The sequence below is a fragment of the Molothrus aeneus genome, chromosome 4, assembly GCF_037042795.1.
Source record: "Molothrus aeneus isolate 106 chromosome 4, BPBGC_Maene_1.0, whole genome shotgun sequence".
In the NCBI taxonomy this organism is placed as follows: domain Eukaryota; kingdom Metazoa; phylum Chordata; class Aves; order Passeriformes; family Icteridae; genus Molothrus; species Molothrus aeneus.
The window spans coordinates 41,916,109-41,937,203 of NC_089649.1; the positions used below are offsets into that span (position 1 = coordinate 41,916,109).

At 37.2% G+C, this 21,095-nt stretch overlaps 1 protein-coding gene across 1 annotated transcript; it reads left to right on the top strand.

Annotated features, from left to right (window-relative positions):
- Positions 1–2,993: 2,993 nt before the first annotated feature.
- Positions 2,994–20,666, top strand: LOC136556028 (coagulation factor XI-like). The gene is made up of 17 exons (XM_066549079.1): positions 2,994–3,035; positions 3,576–3,669; positions 3,785–3,830; positions 4,294–4,352; positions 6,903–7,065; positions 7,721–7,824; positions 9,369–9,528; positions 10,102–10,211; positions 13,184–13,343; positions 14,146–14,255; positions 14,343–14,502; positions 14,632–14,747; positions 15,520–15,694; positions 16,067–16,242; positions 16,559–16,654; positions 17,933–18,072; positions 19,422–20,666. Exons 1-17 carry the CDS (start codon positions 2,994–2,996, stop codon positions 19,590–19,592), a joined length of 2,082 nt encoding a protein of 693 aa, XP_066405176.1. The 3' UTR covers positions 19,593–20,666.
- Positions 20,667–21,095: the final 429 nt, after the last annotated feature.

Genomic DNA, 21,095 nt, shown 5'->3' on the forward strand with positions numbered 1-21,095 from the left:
TAGCTGTTTGTGATCAACTTTTTCCAGAGTTGTAGGTATCTGCTGTGGTATTAAGGTAGCAGCTGATCTCTAAACCAAAAGATTACACTTTCTATAAAGATCCCTTTTGTGAGGTGTCAGAAAGGACATGACTTTCTACTGGGATGACAGAAATGGAATGTGTGAGTGTTTTCTGGATCATGATTTACCGCTGTTACAAGTAACACTGACAACAGACAAGGTGTGACCTCCCTCTGTTGTGGAGTTCTGCTTGAGAGCACCTGTAGGTGCCCTGAGGCACTAGAATTTCCCAGCCACCTTTACACAAACTGCTTTCTGGTCTCTGAAAGATGCATGTTTTGAACACATGCAGGACGTGGAATAGTGGTGCATACTAGATATCCACCTGCCTTCCTGAATATAATCCTCATGCTGTAAAAGACAAAAACCTGATATATAAATGTTAGTATGCTGCTACAAACAAATAATTTTGCCATGTTTGATCTCATGTGTCATCTTCTTTTCCAGCAGCTAAAAGAGTCAGAGAATCCTACTCCAATTTTCTTCCTAATGGAGTATTTGTGCCACACCCTGACAAAACTAACAGTATAGAAGCACCTCAGTTTATAGTCAGGTCATATTTAGAAGATGACCTTCATGGTCTGCATGGATTAAAAGATTAAAAACTAAGTTAACTCACTTTCTAAACCAAAAAACTGCATACATCTGAGATTCTTCTGAAAGTGAGAGTCTCTTAGTTATACTCTGCTGAGTAAAACTCTATCTTTTGTTCAACAAATGGACTTTTCTATTTGATACCTGGAGTATAACTTGTGGAGGTATTAAGTGTTCATTGAAATTGCAAAATATTTTGATCAAAGAAAGGCAAAAGTTATCAGTTAGCAAAAGACTCAGCATTTGTTGTATGCCCAAATGACCTCATTCCAGGCTAGTAATTGACATACAACATACAACTTGCCCAAGAATTACTGTTTGGCAGTTTACAGGCCTTGATCAAGATACTGGGGCCCTTCAGTGTATGTTGAAACATCCTGTCTTCTCTAAGATCTAACAATAACCAGCATCACTTGCTATAGGTCCAAAAAGGAAGGCCTTGGGCAGTAATGTGATTCTCCATTTATTTAAAAAAATGGAAAATCTGAAAAAAATCTCAGAGGACTTCTGAAATAACAAACCCAGTAGCTATTTGTTGTTTAATATTTGCAACTGTCTTCTATTTCTTTAATACGATCCTGAATTTTGTTTGCATTGATTTCTTATTTGACATCTGATTTGCAGTGTTTTCTGGGCTCGATTTCAAGGAAGACTATTGTTGACGTGTAATTTCAGCATATGGAGCTAGTGAACTGGTTTTAATTTGATACAATACACAATGATGCACCATTCACAAATCAGTAAATTATTCTATCCATCTTTTTGCAGCCATTTGTGGTGGTATCAAGTCAAACAGAAGGTTCTGTGAGACAGTAGATTCTTCACTCTGATAGTGGCATCCTGAGTCAGATGAAAAGGCTCTAGATTGTTGATTGTAAGAAGAAAAGATTGAAATTTAGATTTAGAGGTTTTTTTAGCAGCATTTCATAGTTCATTTCTCTATCTCCTTTGTCATATACATAATGATAGCCATGAAATTCTTCCGAATATTTTTGGTTGGTTGTTTTTTTTCCTGCTGGAGCATTCAGGTTCATGAAATTATTATGGTATCCTCATTCAAATGGAAAGGGTGTGCATAAAGCCAAATCAAAATGAAAATTTGGGTTTTTCCTACCATACTGGTGCCTTCCTTCCCTCATTTCCTCTGAGAAGCTTCTCCTCTTGCTCCACATCACAACCAGCAGGTGTTGTCTCATCACAGAGAGTAGATCCTCTTCCATGTTGAAGCTGTTTTTTGAATAGGACTGCCATAAGAAATGTGGGATTTGGTTCTGCCAGGCAGAATTAGACCTAAATCAGGCTAGAATCCAGTAATTTATTTCCTGACGTGCAACAGTTCAGTATTCCTGCCACTTTTGCAGGAGTGAGATTTGTGCATGGATCACAGTGGAAATGAGCAGAAAGCAGTATCAAGCAAATGCACTGCCAGGAAGATGTCATCCTAAAGAACTGGCTTAGGCTGAAGCAGGTCTTGGTTTTGTAACTACCAATTCAAAAGGAAGCAGAGTCAAACAGAAGCAAACTCTTAATTGTATTGCAGATTATTCAAATAAATTTTGAACTTTGATCATAAAAAATGTTTCCATTTATAAAAATGCTTTGATGAGCTCTTCTTTTATTTCTGCTATCTGAATTACTGAACCCTACATGCAACATCCTGATTTAGCTAATATTTAGAATATGGACAGCTAAATTAATACAATGAGGTACTTAAGACCAATAGTAAACTTATGTGTTGAGCCCCTATGATCTAAGAAGCATTAGATGGTTTTGGCATTCTATGCACTTTAAATTTCTATCTCTTCTCCTAGTTTAAATCCTATAATCACTGGATTTCAGAGAGGCTCAGGAAAGGTATACCAGCAGAGAATTTGTCTCAATATATTTTATAATTTTTCCTATAATAAATATGTCCTATAATAAACAATAACTCACTCATCATCATAGAGTCCATAATACATTTTTTCTCTGTACAGAAGAATAACGTTGTTGGTTTGAGCAAGAGCACAGCAGTGCAAATGGGAGCACGTCATATGAGTGCAGGCCCAGTGAAAGAAAATGCATTTTATTTTCCAAAGTGATCATGCTCATTGTGCTTCTCTTTGAATAGCATTTCTGCCTTATTTCTGAGCTTCACCATCAAATCCAACTGATGCCCTTACAGATGCAATTAAAATGATTGGTTTTAGAAAGACTGATACCTAAATTTGAGAACTACTGCTTTAAGGAAATATTTTTTCTTCCTCTTTTTTTTTTTATTCCTCAGTAGTTTGCTTCTGAAACAAACAGCCATCAGCAGAAGATGCCCCTTCCTCAGAGAAAAATCTAAAATATAGACAATGGATTATAAAAATGAAATCTTATATAAGCTTCTGATGAATGTGGGTATGACTACATGTTGCATGAATGACACGCATGTTCTTGGTAAAATTTATGGTCAAGCTGCTCTGGTTTTCTGCTTATTTGAATGGTATGCCTTATTTTTCCAAAAGTTTACAATTTGAGATTTCTTTGGGGTTTTTTTTTTTTCTTTGTTTTCTTGTTTTTTGCTTGTGTTTTTATTAAAACAGTAACAACTGCCTATTGGAGCAACTGCCCATCATCTGAATAGGAAAGCCCAGACAAGAAGTGAAAAGTGGAGAAACTAAGTTCTTGGACAAAAATTCTAACCTGTTTGTGCCACCAATTTAAATGTGCACACACACACACACAGGCAAAACAATCATTTTAATTGAATACTAATATATGTTAAGCAACACAAAAAATGGTAAGTTCAGCATACATTACAAACATACTTTGTTTGTAAATATTCAAATACAGGTAGATTTTGTGATTGCATCCAGGGACCACGAAAATTCTGTAATTTGATATAGAGGTGAAAATTTTTCCAGGAGTTTTGAAATATTATCATCATTTTATAGGGAAGAAAAGAGAGACTATGTTGCATCTGTGTGGTTATACAGGATCAATTCCAGTGCAGTGTGGATGATAGATGTTCTGAAAATGTGTCCCAAGGTCAGTAGCAGTATTGACAAAAACAGTACCCGTTCAAAGTAAACATTAAAGATGAGTTAGCATTGCAGGTAGTAATATTTAACACAAAGCGTTGACTTTTTTTTTTTTTTTTTAGTAGAGTGCAAACCTGATCCATGCATCCAGACTTATTATGTGTTCAGGTATGTAATCATTATTGCAATAATGCACTGGTATTCAGTGAAAGGTTTTCATAACAACAGGACAGTGCAAGTTGGAGTCTTTATGGCTTGTATTTTGTGGTTAACTTATTTCACAGGTTAAGTTGTTGCATGTGAAATAAAGCTTAGAATTCTTATAGCATATGAAGCAGTGAGTGTTCAAGTTGCTAGCTTGATAACAGTATTTACTAAAATATCTGGAGAGTCAGTATTAGCAATGTCATTTCAGTGGAATATTGTTCCCAGTCTAAGCAGGAATGAATATTCTGCTGTTAAAAGTTATTCCAAAACAGCATGTCACAGCTGCAATTAATTTTCAATGTGATTTTGAATTAATGGTGAAACAGTACAAGTGTAAAGCAGTGTTAGGCTTAGCAGTGCTTTATAAAACTAATTACACAGCCTTTATTGAACATATCCTAAAAAATGATTTTATGTTTTTTAGGATGAATTGGATTTATTGGACTTCCTATTTCATTTTCTTACTTGCTTCTGTTTACAGTGGTAAGTTAATATATAATTCCTGAGACTTACAAACAGTGTAGAGAAACTCTTGTAGGAGGGGAGAAGATTAGTAACTGCAGTCTGCTCTGGAGAGAGCTGTTTATTCTGTTGGATTGAGTTTAGTTAAGTTTGTGTAAATGGCATAACCCTATTGTCTGACATGGAACTTTCTAGTGGGGCTTTACTGACACTGTCCTGCCACCCCCTATGCTGTCACCTTCCCCAGCACACATGGGACCATGGCATGTAACTGTGAAACTGGTGTGATGGTCCCTGTTCTGTGCCCAGTGGCAAAGTCAGTAGCCCAAGCAGCAGCTGGGGAAGGAGGCCCTTTGGGGGTGCTGGAGGCAGAGTAATGTGTGTCTTTCATGGTGGGTAAATGATTTACTTTGTTCCAGTAACAAAAGTTAAACTACAAAAAACTGCACTGTGCTTCTCTGAAATTCCCTTTCCTGATAAATTATAACTAAGGACTAACACAGGTATAAGTTCAGTAATGTATTAGCTGTTTTCTCACAGAACAATTAAGTAACAGCTTTTTAGCAAAATCAAATAGATAAATGAAATATTATTTAAGAAAATGTTTCACTTGGCTTTAAGTCTCAGAAAAAAAATCTTGGAAAATTTCTGAGGTCTAGAAAACATTTTAACCAAATTAAAATCTTCAGAACTGGCACAGTTCTACATGGTGCCTAGTTTTGCAGCATAAATAATTTTTTTGTGTTAATTTATGCTAGAAGAAGATAAATAGGATCCAAAATATCTGATACAGTAAATAATTGCAGTATTCTTTTCTTTTAGCTTTAGAATTCACTTGGTGTATTCTAAGAATTGAAAATGTTTTTAATGATTAGCTGGATAAGGAAATGCTACTAAGAATAATAAATAACATTTTTTAGAGAAAGAGCTTGAAAGTGTATACATACCAGAGAATTTGGATGTTTATAAATTCTAGTTTTTTACTAATAAGGACTTAACCTTTGAAAGATGTTAACACATCTAGCAAATATGTATAATAATGCTTATTTATTCCTTGTTAAAAAATATATATATATTATACCTGTGTGCAGGAAATACTGAATTGCATCGTTTATAATCATAATAATAAATAAAATCCACTTTTAGTCTTTTAAAACTGTCAAATCCAATATGATATTACTTTTTGTTTTTATTTTAAATATCACTTGATAGAGTATGATCACTCTAAAGTAACAGATTAAGCCACTAGGTAAAATGTTTTCAGTTGGGTTTCCACCCAGTCTGTAAAAGTGCATTCTTTTCTCTTTATCTTTTATCCAAGAAGAAGCACTTTGGTAGATGCAGGAATAAAAATTGCCATTTTATTGGTTTGCTATTCCTTTTGGAGGGCAAATTCAAAAAGAGAGTGGTTTCCTGTGCAAAGAAGATCTCTTGTGTGTTTTAATGCAGAGATCTTAGAGCCCTTGGACTCTACCCTGCTTCTCCACTACAGTAGATATTCAAGACCCCCAAGAGTCTTGAGACCGATAGGACCAGAGGGACTCGCCTGATGTTGCGTCAGGCAAGGTTTAGGTTGTATATTAGAAAAATGTTCTTCACCCAGAGAGTGGCTGGGCACCAGAAAAGGCTCCCCAGGGAAGCGGGCACAGCCCCAAACCTGACAGAATTCGGAAAGTGTTTGGAAAACATTCTTAGGCACGTGGTGTAACTCCTGGGGACGGTCCTGTGCAGGGCCAGGGCAGGGTCTGAATGATCCTTGTGGATCCCTTCCAACTCAGCATACTCTGTGATCTTACAAGTGCCTTCATTTTGAAAGATGTGAGGAGGTTGCTGCTTGGGTACCTCTGCTGCAGAGCAGTGTGAGTTGTTGCCATTACAGAGTTCAGTACGACATTCTGAGTTAAGAAGTCCTGCAGATGCAAGGTAGTAGTACAGCTCATTTTTAATCTAAACTGTTCCTGAGAAATTATTCCTGTAACAGTATTTTCTTCATTGTGAAGAAGGTTTGGGGGGTCCTGGGTGGAGTGTGAGAGAGCCGAAGGTCTATGAAATCCTGGGAGCCATTGAGGCTGTGCATAGTGGCACCACCTGTGACTGAATTCAGAGGATCCCTAAAAAATAGGATTGTCTTTACATAAAACTTTCTAACTCCTTTTGTTTTTTGCGCTTCCTCTTCCTGGTTTTCCTCATAATGATGTTCTGTGTTGGCCTGTCTCAGGAGAGGCTTCTGCTGCTCCTGAGATTTGCCATGGGAAGGTACCTTTCCCCTCTGCCATGCAGATCTGCCTTGAGGGCCATCCAGCTTCTTGGGTTTCTACCTGGGCTCAAGCTGCCCTGCTCCAGCATTCGGTGTGAGGTGGGGAACAGAAGGAGACACCCTAAACAGTATTATTTCTGCTGGAGTGAAAAGATGAGACTCAGAGGAACTGTGCTACTCACCCCCCCTTACCCACTTTTCCTGACAAAAGCCTGGTTTAAAAGCAAGATTAATGATGAAGAGGAGAAGTAGCTCTCCTGGTGAATTGAGTGTTCCTGTCTCTAATAATTGACAACTTTGTTATTTCATGTCAGAATGTGTGACTCAGATCTATGAAAATACATTCTTCCAAGGAGGAGACCTCACTACAGTTTTTACACCGAGTGCCAATTACTGCCAAATAGTGTGCACTTACCATCCTACCTGTCTGCTCTTCACCTACTTGCCAGCCACATGGACTAGAGATCCTGCAAAAAGGTAGAACATTCATGTGCTTGCTGGTCTCCTGTGATAATTTAAAAACCTGGTAACATTTTGACAGAACATAGGCATGCAGGGAAAGGTGCAGGGTTGCCATAAAAAAAAGTCAAGTATCTCTAAAACTCTTGATCTAAGAGTAATTGCTTGAATTCAAAAGGTTAAATTTGACAATGCCCAATTTTTCACATTCACACAGTGGCCTTTGAAGGAAAGAGAACTGACTCTGCACTCCCTTCTCTAGGCCACGTATTTATTGTTGAGGGACAATATGAATAATTTCACATCTTCAATGATCCCCTGTACTGTTCCCCATCCTTTCTATTTGGTATATTTTTCTCACAATTAAGAATTTCAGTAGCCCGAGAGAATGAGGTTGTCTTCTCTCTATGCCCAGTGCATTTATGTCCTCCCAGCCCTGGGCTCTGCTTCTCATTTTGTTGAGACCTTCTTGGAGCTCCCACAAACACAAAATATTCTCATCTGCCACAACTGCCAACAAAGTGTGTGAGGCTTGACCCTATTTTTCTTCCAATTACACTTGTCAAAATTTTCATGTTGAGGGATATTGGACAGGCTGCATTTCACCTGAGAAACAGTTATGAATGTCTGTGTTGTACTGACATGCTGTGAATTGCTGCATTTTAAAACACAGGTTCTCCTGCTATTTAAAAGACAGCGATACAGAAATGCTGCCAAAAGTGGATATGGAAGGAGCTATCTCTGGACATTCCTTAAAACAGTGTAACCAAATTAGTGGTAAGATATGGTTATTCACATGCATATATTTTATGCTCTGCATTGCATAGCAGCTGTTAAAAAATTAGCATTTTGGGAAGAGGAATAGAATCAGGGAGGCAACCAAGCAGTGATTTGTGTGTTCTTTGCCAGACCACTTTCAAACACAGGTGACAAAATCTCCGCTGGTTTTACTCTTCAGGCCCACCTATCCACCACCGAGGGTCCCCAGATGAGGTAACAGGGAGATCATGTTCCTGCAGTCACAGTTTCTTTTGCTAGAGGCAGATGGCAGCCCTTGCTTTAACTACTGACTCCAGTTCTAAAGATTAATTTACTACTACAATTCCAGTCCAGAAAGTGGCTCATATGGCATGTGTGACCCTGAGGTGCAGATGCTCAGCAAGGCAAAAGTGCACTGTCACAAAGTGATGCTAATACTTTTGTGATTCTGTGTAACAATTTTTTTAGCAGATGCATCTTTTAGGGTATATGTGCTTTACATGAAGACCTAATGTCATCATGGCATGCCTGCAGGTTATTATCAGGCATATTAAAAGCCTATTAAATGTGTTATTTTATGAATGTTTTAAATTTGCACTTTCATAGTGATGTCATTAAAAGGAGATCAACTTTAAGCATAGTGTGGTACTTTAGAAAAATGGAATAAGGAAGAATATAGTTATTCACTTCCTGACTTCAGGACAAATAGTGTCTTACGGATGTCAGGCTACTTCTTTAGTTGTATTGGTATAGCAGCTCAAGATGTCAGGACTTAGTGGGTTTTTATGCAAGTTCTCCATTTTAGCTATTATCAATAAGTTGTAGTTTCTTTTGCTTGCCACTTGTCCTTCAGAGCAGTCAAGCCCCTTAAAAGCTCTTTCCTGCCAGTAACCCTTCATGTTTGGATTTCTGAGTATCTTGGAATAGAAAGAGATTTCAGTGGGATATTATTCTTTATCCTATTTAGACTAATTAATATCACTGAATTACTCTAGAATCAGACTAAATGAAAATCTATGTATACATGTTTAAAAATGCCTCAAATCATTGGCTGACTCTTGTTCTGTGAAATGACCTTCATTTCAAGCCCCACAGTTTTGTGGTCCTCTCTCTGTGAAGTGTAAATGTAATATTCTGACTCAAGTGGGAAGTGTCTGTTGCTTATGAGGAAAGGATATGCCATTTAATCTGCTCTATGAATTTGGAACTGGGAAAATATATTTTAATATTGATTCTGAGTTCTTGCTTTGGTGAGTGTCATCCTGTTCTCAGTCAGCCACAGTGGTTAGAGCCCCTCTCTCATGTAGGCAAAGGCATTGTCAAAGTCTGCCAGTTTTTCCCCTTGCCACGAGGTATTACACTAAACCTACATTTCTGATTTGGTGCTGGATCTATGTATAAAGTATGATGTAACTGAAGTGAGTGTGGGATGTGGCATCTGGATTATGAAGGATGTGTCATACAATCTGTCATACAGTCTGCTATCTTTTGGGCAATTTGGGGCAAGGGATGGGAAAAGAATAGAAGTACATTTTCAGAACTTGGTCTCTCTTTCTTCACAGCTTGCAGCCCAGATGTCCATGTAGGACTGGATATGGAAGGGAATATTTTTGATATTACTATGGCTGACAGCTATCAAGAGTGTCAAAAACGATGTACCAATGACAACCGTTGTCATTTTTTTACATATGCCTCTGAAAATTTTCACAATGCAAGCTTTTGGTAAATACAGGTTGGATTCATTCCCCTGGACAGCCCTGTGCCTAAATAGATTAAATCTTAGAGCACTCTAAGGTGCAAGAATTTACTCAAGAATATTCAATTTATTCCTCCTTGAAATGTTTGTTCACACTTACAGGTAGGAAAATATCGATTGTAAATTGGCTTTCATTTGTCTGTTGGTGAGAAAGACAAACTTGATTATTACAGCCTTGAAAAAATCCTAAAATTCTCTGAAGATACTGAAATGCAAATTATATTGATAGCTGTGCTGCATTTTTGCTCTGTTCAATCTTACTCTGCTTATTGTTCTGAAAATAGCATCATCAGAGTATCCAGAGAAATTATTTCATTTTAATGAGACCTATTTTTGAGCTCTTAATCTGCTCAGTTGTGGAAGTTAAACATTGTTCAGCTAGCTCTGTTCATCAGTTGAACTCTGTACTGGAGGCTGGAGATTGTTCTGGCCCATGGCCAGACCATGCACAGTGGTAGGAATTGTGGGTTCAGGAGGATGGTTTGGTCCAAGGAAGAAGACCTATTTTCTTACCACTTTCTTTACTCTTTGTCATTCAGTAAAAAATGCTTCTTGAAACACACCAGTGTTGGAACTCCAACCAACATAAAGGCGCTTGATGAGGTTGTGTCTGGATTCTCTCTAAAGCCATGTCAGCTTTCTGAATTAGGTAACTATTTAAAATCTCTGATTCTGATTAGTTTTAAGGGTCATGTATCCTGAAATGTAATCTATCACTCACATTTAGAAGTGTTTCATTATGTAGAATAGTTCTAAAATAATCTTATTCTTAAAATATAGTTCGTACACTCAGGGACAAAGGAGGTTCATATCTTTTAAATTTTTTATGTTATAATTTGTCTTACAGAAACAATTCCCTTCTTTAGAGATCTAAAGAATTCTTTCATAGCATTAGCTTGATGAAATAGTATGTTATCTTTGTATCATGGATACAAAAATTAAAGATAAAAGCCCATCAGATTCAAAGATCAGGGGAAATACGGAGCTTTCTACATTCTGTTTGTATACTGTGTATGCAATTGATAATTTTTATTGAAGATCTGCAGTGTTTTAATACAGCTGGCTAATAGGAAAGGATGTAATATGCATTTTGTGGGTGATTTGTGATGAAAGGGAAAGGTCTGTGCTTGTTCCTGCAATCATTACTCATACAAAATTCTCAAGTGTCTAACATCAAACAGTGTGTATCAAAACTTCTTATTCTCAATTGAAACATCTTTCCCTTTTTCTTTTTTTTTTTCTTTTCTTTTTAATTCTATCTCCACTTTGTCTTACTGTGTGATACTTTCCCTTCTTAATGATGATGAGGTTACTCTGCTTTCATATAGCCTTATTTTATCTCACAGATAATCTAATTTTTCTGTATAAATCACATTTCATAGAGATGTGTATCAATATATTGCTTTCTAAAATCAGTGCTTGGGTTTTCTGCTGGGCAGTGCTGGCACAGCATCAGCACTCTCTCCCCAACATTCCACCCATCAATAGTCTGGGGGTGGGCAAGATCCTGTGAGTGAATACACCTAGTTCAGCTGACCCAAGCTAGCCATGGGGACATTCCATATCTTATGATGTCAGCTCAGCTATAAAATCTAAGGAAATGAGGAGGAAGGGCAGGCATTTATTATTGGCAGTGTTTGCCTTCTGGAGCGACAGGTATGTGTGCTGAGGCCCTGCTTCCCAGGAAGATCTTCCCAGGAAGTGGCTGGATATCACTTGCTGATGGGAAGTAGAAAATAAAAGAATTGGGTTAGTCCTCTTTGCGTGTGTGTATGCAAACTTTTGCTTTTGCTTTAGTAAACCGCCTTATTTCAACCTATGTGTCGTTTTCCATCTCATTTTCACTCACCTGTCCAGTTGGGAAAGGGGAATGATAGAGTAAGTTGCTGGGCACCTGGCATCCAGACAAGGTCAACCCACCAAAGTCCTTTTTGGTGCCCAGCTTGAACTTTTGCTACAAAACAGTCTTTGCCTGAAGCCTCTAGTTACTTGCTTTTACCCTTCTGATCCTCTCCCTGATCTTTCTGGTGGGGAAGTGAGTGAGTGACTGCATGGGGCTTGATTCTTGGCTGGGATAAAACCATGACATCGTGTGAAAATCAACCATGTTCCTCCCTGTCTTCCCCTACTTTCTGTGTCTTGTGAAAGAGGCAAGAGCAGGCAAGAGAGAGAATAAATAAATTGTTTGATCATAGAAGCCTAGACAGCACTACTGCATCAAGAAGTCATCAAAGGAGGTCACCTGTCCTAATCTCAGACAGATCATCTGTACCTGTCCAGACAGAGATATGTGGAGTGTAGTCTTAAAACCTCAGTAATGTTTTCTGCCTTGTTGTTTTGTCAACACCTGAAATGGGTTTATTTCAATATTTGTTTGAGGTTTTCTTCTGAATTTATTTAGTTTATTCCTTTCTAGGTGGGCTTTCATTTTCTGCCTTTGCCTCTCTGACTTTATTTTTATGCACACACACTACTACGCATGCATAGCAATTTGTCTCTTTTCTGCCCTTTGCAAGGATCTTCCTGGGCATCACTGGATATTGAGCAAATGATCACTGAACATGGTCCTTGAGATCATGGGTTAGCTTCCCTTAAGTTTCAGATCCACATTTTTACTTTAAATATAATTTCCTTTGAAACTATCTGTTCTTCTGAAGATCCCTTAACATAGGATCTTAACTACTAAATGTGAGAATTAATTGACTCCAATTTTCTACATTTCTGATTATATGTTTTACTGTTCTTATTGTGTAATTACTTCCCAGTATTGTTGTCCTTTCTTCCCTATGTTTTTTGAAAACCTCATCAAATTAACAGGATTCGAATTAAGCTCTGCCTCTTCTTAGTTTCCCTTTCTGAAGCAATGTGTTCCCAATATGTTTCTATAACACACTGGGCAGTATTGACTTGGTTGCTGCACTTTCTCAACAGCTCAAGTTCTCTGCTGCCACCAAATCCTGTCTTTTGGATCATTTCACTATTTTTACTATCTCTGCAGCTTGATAGGTTCAAGAAACATCCTCCGTGCTGATGCTTCCAGTTTTTCTTTTTAAATTCTCACACTAGAATTCTAACTGGGACTTCAAGTATATCTTTGAAGAAAGATACTCATTAATCTCTTTTTAAACATGCTAGTATTCCCTCTAATCTCTATGTCCATTGTCTGGTTGTGTGAACTATCCTGCCAAGCCTCTGTTGTGTTTTGATATTTTGGCTATGTCAGAGGGCAGCAATCCTATTTACTCTGCCTACTTTCCAAATAGTAAAAGAAGTGTTAAGAAGATCATCACCTCATTTTTTTTCTAGTCTTCCCATGAACATGATATGCCCATTGAAAATTAATTTAAATTTTTCCCTATTAGATTAGCAAATCTCTACTGTAATATGTATTTTCTCTTCCTCTATATGAACCTTACCCCTGTAGTGCTCTCCATGACTTTACATATTCAATAATATTCTTGAGAAATAGTTTTTAGTTAAAATGTTGTCTTACCTTTCCAGTTTACCAATCACAGAAGGAAAATGGGAATAAAGATAGAAATGAATAATCTGTAAATCTCAATATTCTGATGACATACTAAAGTTTTTTGAATTTTGATATTTTGTTCTTGTTTTATGCAGATTGTCAAATGGACATTTTTGAAGATCAAGTGTTTTCAGGAATTAATGTTACAAGTTTTTTCACTCCTGATATTTCTGTCTGCCAAACTATGTGTACATATTTTCCCAAGTGCTTGTTCTTTACATTTTTTACCAGGAAATGGCAAACAGAATCTCAAAGGTGAATATGACAGTTAAATGATATTATCCATGTAGATTATTTAAAATTTATTTTTTTAAAAATACAGAGTCTTTTTTTAAACACTAATTTCTTATACAAATGTAAATTTATGCTAAAAGGCTATTTTCAGTAAAGTACAGCTTCTGATGGGTTTTGTTCATAAATTTGTAATTTCATGTGGACATTTCAACTGTTTTCCAATGTGATAAGGACTTTTGTATTGTGGTTGTGTATCTGGTCTTAATCTGAAAAGAAGTATACATGTCAAAAGTACAGTGAGCCTCCAGATTGTTTTAAAGACTTAAAGCTGAATTTTATGGCATTATCAAAAGAGCCATCTGGTTTCCTGGCAGGGCGAACTTATTTTGTTGAAAAGATTTTTCAATTAAGTTAATGGCTTTAAAAATATTTCTATTTGTCTTTCTTCTTTCACACTTAGTAGTGAGAATAGTTAAAAATCAACATTGCACACAAATCAGAAGAATAGGGTCTCAAAGGAATTTCAGGGAGAAGCAAAGCTGAGATGGCATGCATCTTCTAAAGTCACCTCTTCTATATATGTGTAAATACTGTACCACTTTTAGTAGTATCCTTGTATGGCATTTCACAGCACAATTGATTGCCTCAATTTAGTGTGAACTAGTAAATTTAGGGAGTGCATTTTCGTATGAAATGCTTCTACAGATTGAGATTTGGGAGAAAAGAGGGTATTTAGGAAAGAACCTTCTTTTACCAGTACCTAAACAATTATTTTTGGAATGTGAGAACAGGTTTAGTTATTGTGAAAAATATTTAATTTTAGAAATCTTTGCCTTCTGAAGACATCAACAAGTGGAATTCCAGAGGAGCTCATATCACAAGAAAATGCTGTATCAGGCTTTGGCCTCCTAAATTGCAGAAGATCTTTTCCTGGTAAACAATAAATTACAATAAACCCACTAATTTTGAATTAATCTAAGTAATAACTTTCTGATGCTTTGAATGCAATCATTCTTACAGCCTGCAATTCTCGCACTTACATGCAGATGGATTTTTTGGGAGATGAACTTACTGTCACGTATACTAAAGGACACAGAGCCTGTCAGCAGGTTTGCACAGACATGATCCGCTGCCAATTTTTTTCCTATTCTCTCCTCCAAGGTTCATGCAATGAAGAAGGGTGAGATATATTTTTTAAAATGTTCAAAGATTGCTGAAATAATCATTCCAGACATGTGGTGGGTGAGTTGATGTATATGTTGTTCAGTGAAAAAATTACAAACAAATGTTTGCATTAATTCATTGGCAGAAAGTGTGAGTGTCACCTAAGAATGTCCTCAAATGGATCTCCAGTGAAAATAGTACATGGACCAGGAAGTATCTCTGGATACTCACTAAGATTATGCAAAAAAAAAGCCAGTACTGGTAAGTACAACCTTTTTTTATGAAAAATAGACAGTGCTTCCCTGATTTCAGTGTAGGAGGCCAAACCATATTTTTTTTTAAGTGGTTGCACTGTCCCAGTGGGTGATCTTGTAAAGTTAGAGTGCTCTGGAAAAGTGAAGTCAGTCAGGTCTTCACATAGTTGTCACCACATTTCTCTTCACAGAGAAAAGCAAGGCACAATTCTTCCCAAGAATATTGCTGGGTTTCACATTCTCTGAACCTCGGAGAAAGGAAAAATAATTCTAAACATTTGCTGTGCCTGTGTTTATGCAAAAGTAGAATGCAATATGAAGATTGTTTACCCAAAGTGATGGTGTTTTTTTTCCTTGGCCTATCAGGGCCAAGAGTGTGCATGTGTCAGGACTGTCGGCTGACAGTCACGAGATTCTGTCAGTTGTGTGCAGGGTGAAGTGCTTGGCAGATTCAGTTTAGATTTAATGTAATATAATATTGTATAATATAGTATAAAAAGTAATTAATTAGCCTTCTGATATCAATGTAGTCCTCTTCATTATTCTCTCCCCTCATTGGGGTTGCCTGCAAATTTAATACATAGCAAACGCTGGAACAGCACTGTGAATTTGATTTTAATAGACTTTACGACCATAACCCATGAAAATGTATAATTTATCACCTTCTTCACAATAGGTGGTGCCTATTCAGTGATCAGCAGTAGTCTCATCTTCATTTTTCATTGGTGAATGCAAGTTGTCTTTAAGCTCAGTTTTAAATTACTTCTGTAATTTAATAGTGTGTATGCAGCATTCTGCAAGAACAATCAGGATCGTTGGTGGGACAGACTCCTCCCCTGGTGAGTGGCCGTGGCAGGTCAGCTTGCACGCCAAGCTGTCCCGCCAGAGACACCTGTGCGGGGGCTCCATCATCAGCAACCAGTGGATCCTCACGGCTGCTCACTGCGTCTCCAGGTGAGACCTAAATGCAAATGGACGAACAAGCCTCAAAGGTTAGCCTGGCATGCAAGGTAAATTGAGGCCTACCTTTCAGGATAATCACAATGAGAACTAGAAATAGATGAAATGCTTTAACGTAGCCAAAAGGTGAAATTTTCAGGTAGACATTAAGTTTCTTAATGTAACTGGAAGTCCATACCTCCTCCCTTTTTAGCATAGTATTGTACTGCTGATGCTAAATTATTTTAATGACTCTAGAAGGTGAAATTCTAAAGCAGACAACAAATACCTACAGAACCCTAGACGTTCTCATGAGATACAAGTTTTTTCTTACTGTAATACTGCATTAGGCTATTTAGTAACAGACTGACTGTCTTTTCCCCTCAGTCTAGAGAATCCCAACATTTGGCGTATTTATGCTGGCGTTTTGAGACAATCAGAAATAAACGAGGATACACCCTTTTTCAAAGTGGAAGAGATTATTGTTCACTCTCAGTATAAATATGCACATATTGGATATGACATTGCTTTGATGAAACTTGCTGAGCCTATGAATTTTACTGGTATGTAGCATGCTGCAGAGGAATTGTGAAAATGTGCAGGAAGACACAGGGCTGGCATTGCTATGGCAGTGCATGAACACCTGGGCTGGCTTCCTTTAATATGTTTAATATGCAGTTACTGGGGTTTGAGGAGAAGCTATTCTGTTGGCTTCAAAAAAGAAAATGGATGGCTCTAATTTACATGCTGGGAGTCACACATAATGCAAGGGACAAAGCATACATAGAAGTTGTTGTCAGGGGTCATGTGGGTGCCCACAAAACCTTATTGTTGCAATTGTCTCTGCTGGACAAACTAATATTTTCTCTTGTACTTTAGATCTTCAACTACCTATCTGCCTGCCATCAAAAGAAGACACTAACATATTTTATACTGACTGTTGGGTAATTGGATGGGGTTACAGAAAAGAAAAAGGTACAGAGAAATACTTTTAAACAGTAAATTTTTGTATTTTTAAAGTCAATGTTTTTGACAAAAGCCTCCCCTTCTCTAAAAAATAGAAAATTATTCTCTGTTCTTCGCTATCACTATTCCTTCTAGACAGCACTTTAATATAATTTATTAGAATTGATTTCTATTAACACACCATAAAACACAAATGAAAGATGTATAAAGTTATCATTAAATAGCTTCATGCTCTGACACAATAATTAATTTTATAAATTGGTTCAGTAGTTTGAAGTACTTGAGATTTCAATCCTCTACATACATCTAAATACATCTTCTACAACACTCAAATACCCTTCCTTAGATTCTAGTTTAATCTACTGGCAAACCCCAGTACATACCTTGGTTTTGCACGCTCTTTTTTATTTTTTCCTAGCTGAAAAAAAGGCAATAAATTTACCACTGGACTGTTTTGAATCACAGTCTGCACATAACTCATGGTGATTTTTTATGTGACTGTATTCATATGACTTTAGAAATTGGAGACTGAAGTATGTTGCTTTTCTTATTCTGAAGATTGATTATAGACCATGCCAATGACTTGTGTTTTGATAGTAGATGAGATTTGAACTCTGATTTTATATGGAGGTAGGCCAAAAAGCTCTTAATTACCAAGCTGTGGTTTTACATCTCTTTATTATATTTTTAATATGTTTATATAGTTGTATATGCATCTCTTTAAAGAAAATATTTTCCTTTATACACGTACCTATCTGAAAGTTATAGTTCAATGTGAAGTCTAACAAATTTAGGCAGTTACTGTATAGACAAGTTTCTTCTGTTAATTACTAGAGAAAAAGCTGGTTTTAAATACTCTTGTTTAGTCTATGTGCAAATTTCTCCATCTTAAAAACTACTAGGACAGAGAGCAGCACAGATTTGGCAACTGGGAGATTTCAAACTTATATATTTACCAGGCAATAATAGTTACTAACACAAAGCAATGCTAACAGCAATGCTCCAAGGGCCAATGTCCCAAGAGCCTTTCCAATATGAGGATTTGTTGCACATCACAAGGGAGTTTTGAAGCTTTCCCGGCATCATAAAAGCATTTAAATTAGAAGAGAATTCACATTGTTCGCTAACACAAAGGAAGAAAAATCAGTGTCATGAACATCTATTGACACTCCAGAAGCAGTGACCTCCCACACTGTAATATCAGTGTATGGGGATTTCTAGAGTTGAATTTTAGCCTTTATTTTTCTAGAACCAAACATTTCTCATCTCATATTGCCTTCCATATAGGTCGGGTCCAAGATATTCTTCAAAAGGCTCCCGTTCCCTTCATGTCAAAAGAGGAATGCCAGGCAAGGTACCGGAAGCGCAGAATCGGTGACAAAGTGATCTGTGCTGGCTATGATGAAGGAGGAAGGGATGCTTGTAAGGTAATGACAAACAGTAGTGTATGGTTATATATTCCAACCATATGTTCAAATATGTAAATGAATAATGCAATTATTTTTAGTTGTTATCAGAAAAGTATGATTATCAATAGAGCTCTTGATTAACTTGTCAATTTTGGTTGTCAAAAGCACTGAAAACCAAGGTATATGGAAAATATTTCTTATACGACATTGAAATATTTAGGGATAGATTCCATGGAAAGGAAACTCTGAGTGTGGATATATAGATATCCATTTAGGGAATAAAACAGTGTTTCTTCAGGCTATCAGAAATCCAGAGAGCATAAGTATAGTATCTTGAAGCATTTCTCCACTAAGAACAGATTTCCTATGTAGTTTCTTTTTTTTTTTTTCCATTTCTTGGTAGGAAATAGAGTGTCTAAAATCTTATTTTAAAGCATCCATTGTGTATAAACCAGAAGGGAGGGTGCTAGTAATGCTATTAGAATGCATGGGGAATAGAAGGCCGAAAACAAACTGTGAAAACTGCTCTGTTCATAATTAGAGTTGAAAATGCCACAACAGCATGAGCTCCATGAGCCAAAGTCTGTGCTCAAGAGTAAACTCACGCACTTTCGCCACTTTAAATATTCTGAGTTAATTTCTGCAAGAAGAAAATAGTTTGATTATTAGTATTAAATTCTCTTCTAAATACAGTTTTCACTGCAAACATTTAACGCTTAATAATTGTACACTGAAATGCAACTATTGCTATGATTAGTTAGAAATAAAAATACTTGGAGCTGGGATGTAATTTTTCCTCTATGCCAATCAAGCTTTTTTTATCTGATACAGCGTAACAGAACATGGAGATGCTGTTTAAAAAAAAAAACACATTTGCTGTTGTCCTAACAACTCATAACAGCTTCTCTAACGAATCTTATATTCAGAAAGGAATAGAAAAAAACCCACGAAGGTGTTTTATTCTGAGTGGGACAGTCACTCAAGCAGGATAAGGCATGTAGAGAACTGAGATACTAAAAACATTGTCATAAGAAAAAATATTGCCAACATGACATACAGTTTTAAATCACTGTATGTAGACAAGGTGATAACGATAATAAAAAGAAAATAATATAAACCAGTAATTTTGAACCTTCATGGGAAGAAGAAATTGTTTGCAATGACTATTTAGAAATCAATTTACTAAACAATCAGAACACCTGCTTCAATCCTCTATTAATTAGCTGTAAGTGAGAGTGACTGAAATCTAGGCTGTTATGTTGATGGTAACATTGAATTATGCTGATTTTATTCACAGCTTTCTTTGTGATAGAAATACTGATGACACCTCTTCCTTGCATGCTCTCTCCTTTTCTCCTGTGGTACAGGGAGATTCAGGAGGGCCCCTGTCCTGCAGGCACGAGGAGGTGTGGTATCTGGTGGGCATCACCAGCTGGGGCGAAGGCTGCGCCCGCCCCAGGCAGCCGGGAGTCTACACCAAAGTTGCTGACTATTCAGACTGGATTCTAGAAAAAACTACACAGTATGAGCATTACTGACTCACTCAAAGTGTTGCTGTGGAATAACAACCCTCAGGGCAAATGGATAAAGCGTATTAGTGCTTTTTCAATGGTGTTTTTTGTTAGCCTGGAGTGTAAAGTACTTGTTTTAAAATGCAGAAAAGAAGGAATGAATGAATTTTCCTATTAATAAATGAAAAGCAGTAATAACAATAAACTCTGTCATCACTGATTTGGCAGAAGAAAATATGGCTGAGCCACAGACTTCTTCTATTCTTGCTAGCATAAAATGGGAGTGGATGAGGTTGCAGGACATGTATGGACCTTGAAGCTGGGAACTACTTCTGTTTTAGGAGGTTGCCACACAGCAAAGAGAAATTCCCCTCTCTTGTCTTGTAGTTAAAATGGGTGAACCACTTACAAGCTTACTGGAGGGCTGGGGGAAGGGAAGCTGAGGCATGAAAATGCCTATGCAGTTGCATTCCCCTGGTATCCTTGGGGAATTAACCAGAAAAATGTCAGTACTAACCAAGTAAACAAACCCAGAGGTCTTGGCAGAGGGACACACATGGGTGCAGACACCACCAAGCCCAGTTCATACTGCAAAATCCCATCCTGATGTTCCCAGCAGTCTGCCAAGGGTTTGCACAAGTGTAATTTACCATTGTGCTGTAATCTCCGCAGGGCTTTGATCTCAGCACCAAGGCAGGGAGCTCGAGCCTGACCCTTAGGGTGCCTCCAAGTTACCAAACACCCATGTTATCTATACACAGATGTTCTGGAGGCACACAGAACACAAACAGTGGAAGGCATAAAATACTTTTTTTCTACATTTCTGCTCTCCAGACTTTTTGCATTCCCAGCTGCAAGGTCGCTTGCGTGTGTATACAATCTCCACCAGTCTTCCTCTTTTAACCCATTGCTCCCAATGAGCTGTCACCTACAGTATTCTAACTTCTGTGGATAATTTTGTGATGAGAAGCTTAATGAGGGTCTACTTCTCTTGAAGACTATCCAGAAAATCAATAAAAGGATCCCCTCCCCCAATATATATTTTTATTTTCCAAATACCAAACTCTGTGATTAAAGAAACAACTTTATCCTGTTCCTATATCTCCTTGTTTCCTTTTATATTTTTTTGTTACTTTTTTTCAGGTAGCAAACATATTTCATGGCTGAAATTAGTACTAGTGTGAGAAACAGGAATCAAAAATTAATTACTTTCCCATAGTAAGAAGCAACATTTTACACTGCACCAGAAAGGAGAGTAGAGTACCAACACTGTCTTTGCCAAAATTTATGAGCTTGTTTCCTAATCATCTACATTACCATAATTGCTGAAAATATGTTCCAGAGTGCTACTCATAATTGCCCTACACCACACTGGGAGGTAAGCAGCAGGAGTGGCTCTGCAAGTAAATGAGGTCATGAAACTTAGGAATTAAACATCAAATTGTTGGGAGATAAGAATCAAGCTGCTGCAAATTATTTTTGTCTTTAATTTTTTATGCTTTATTTGTAAATAATACTGAGGGAAAAAAG

What these genes read in the sequence shown, in the direction of transcription:
- LOC136556028 (XM_066549079.1), top strand. Translation starts at nt 2,994, where the DNA reads ATGGATTATAAAAATGAAATCTTATATAAGCTTCTGATGAAT. An exon ending in TTTCACAATGCAAGCTTTTG is followed by an intron (nt 9,529 to 10,101) that starts GTAAATACAGGT and finishes TTTGTCATTCAG; the next exon opens with TAAAAAATGCTTCTTGAAAC. An exon ending in TGAGCCTATGAATTTTACTG is followed by an intron (nt 16,243 to 16,558) that starts GTATGTAGCATG and finishes CTTGTACTTTAG; the next exon opens with ATCTTCAACTACCTATCTGC.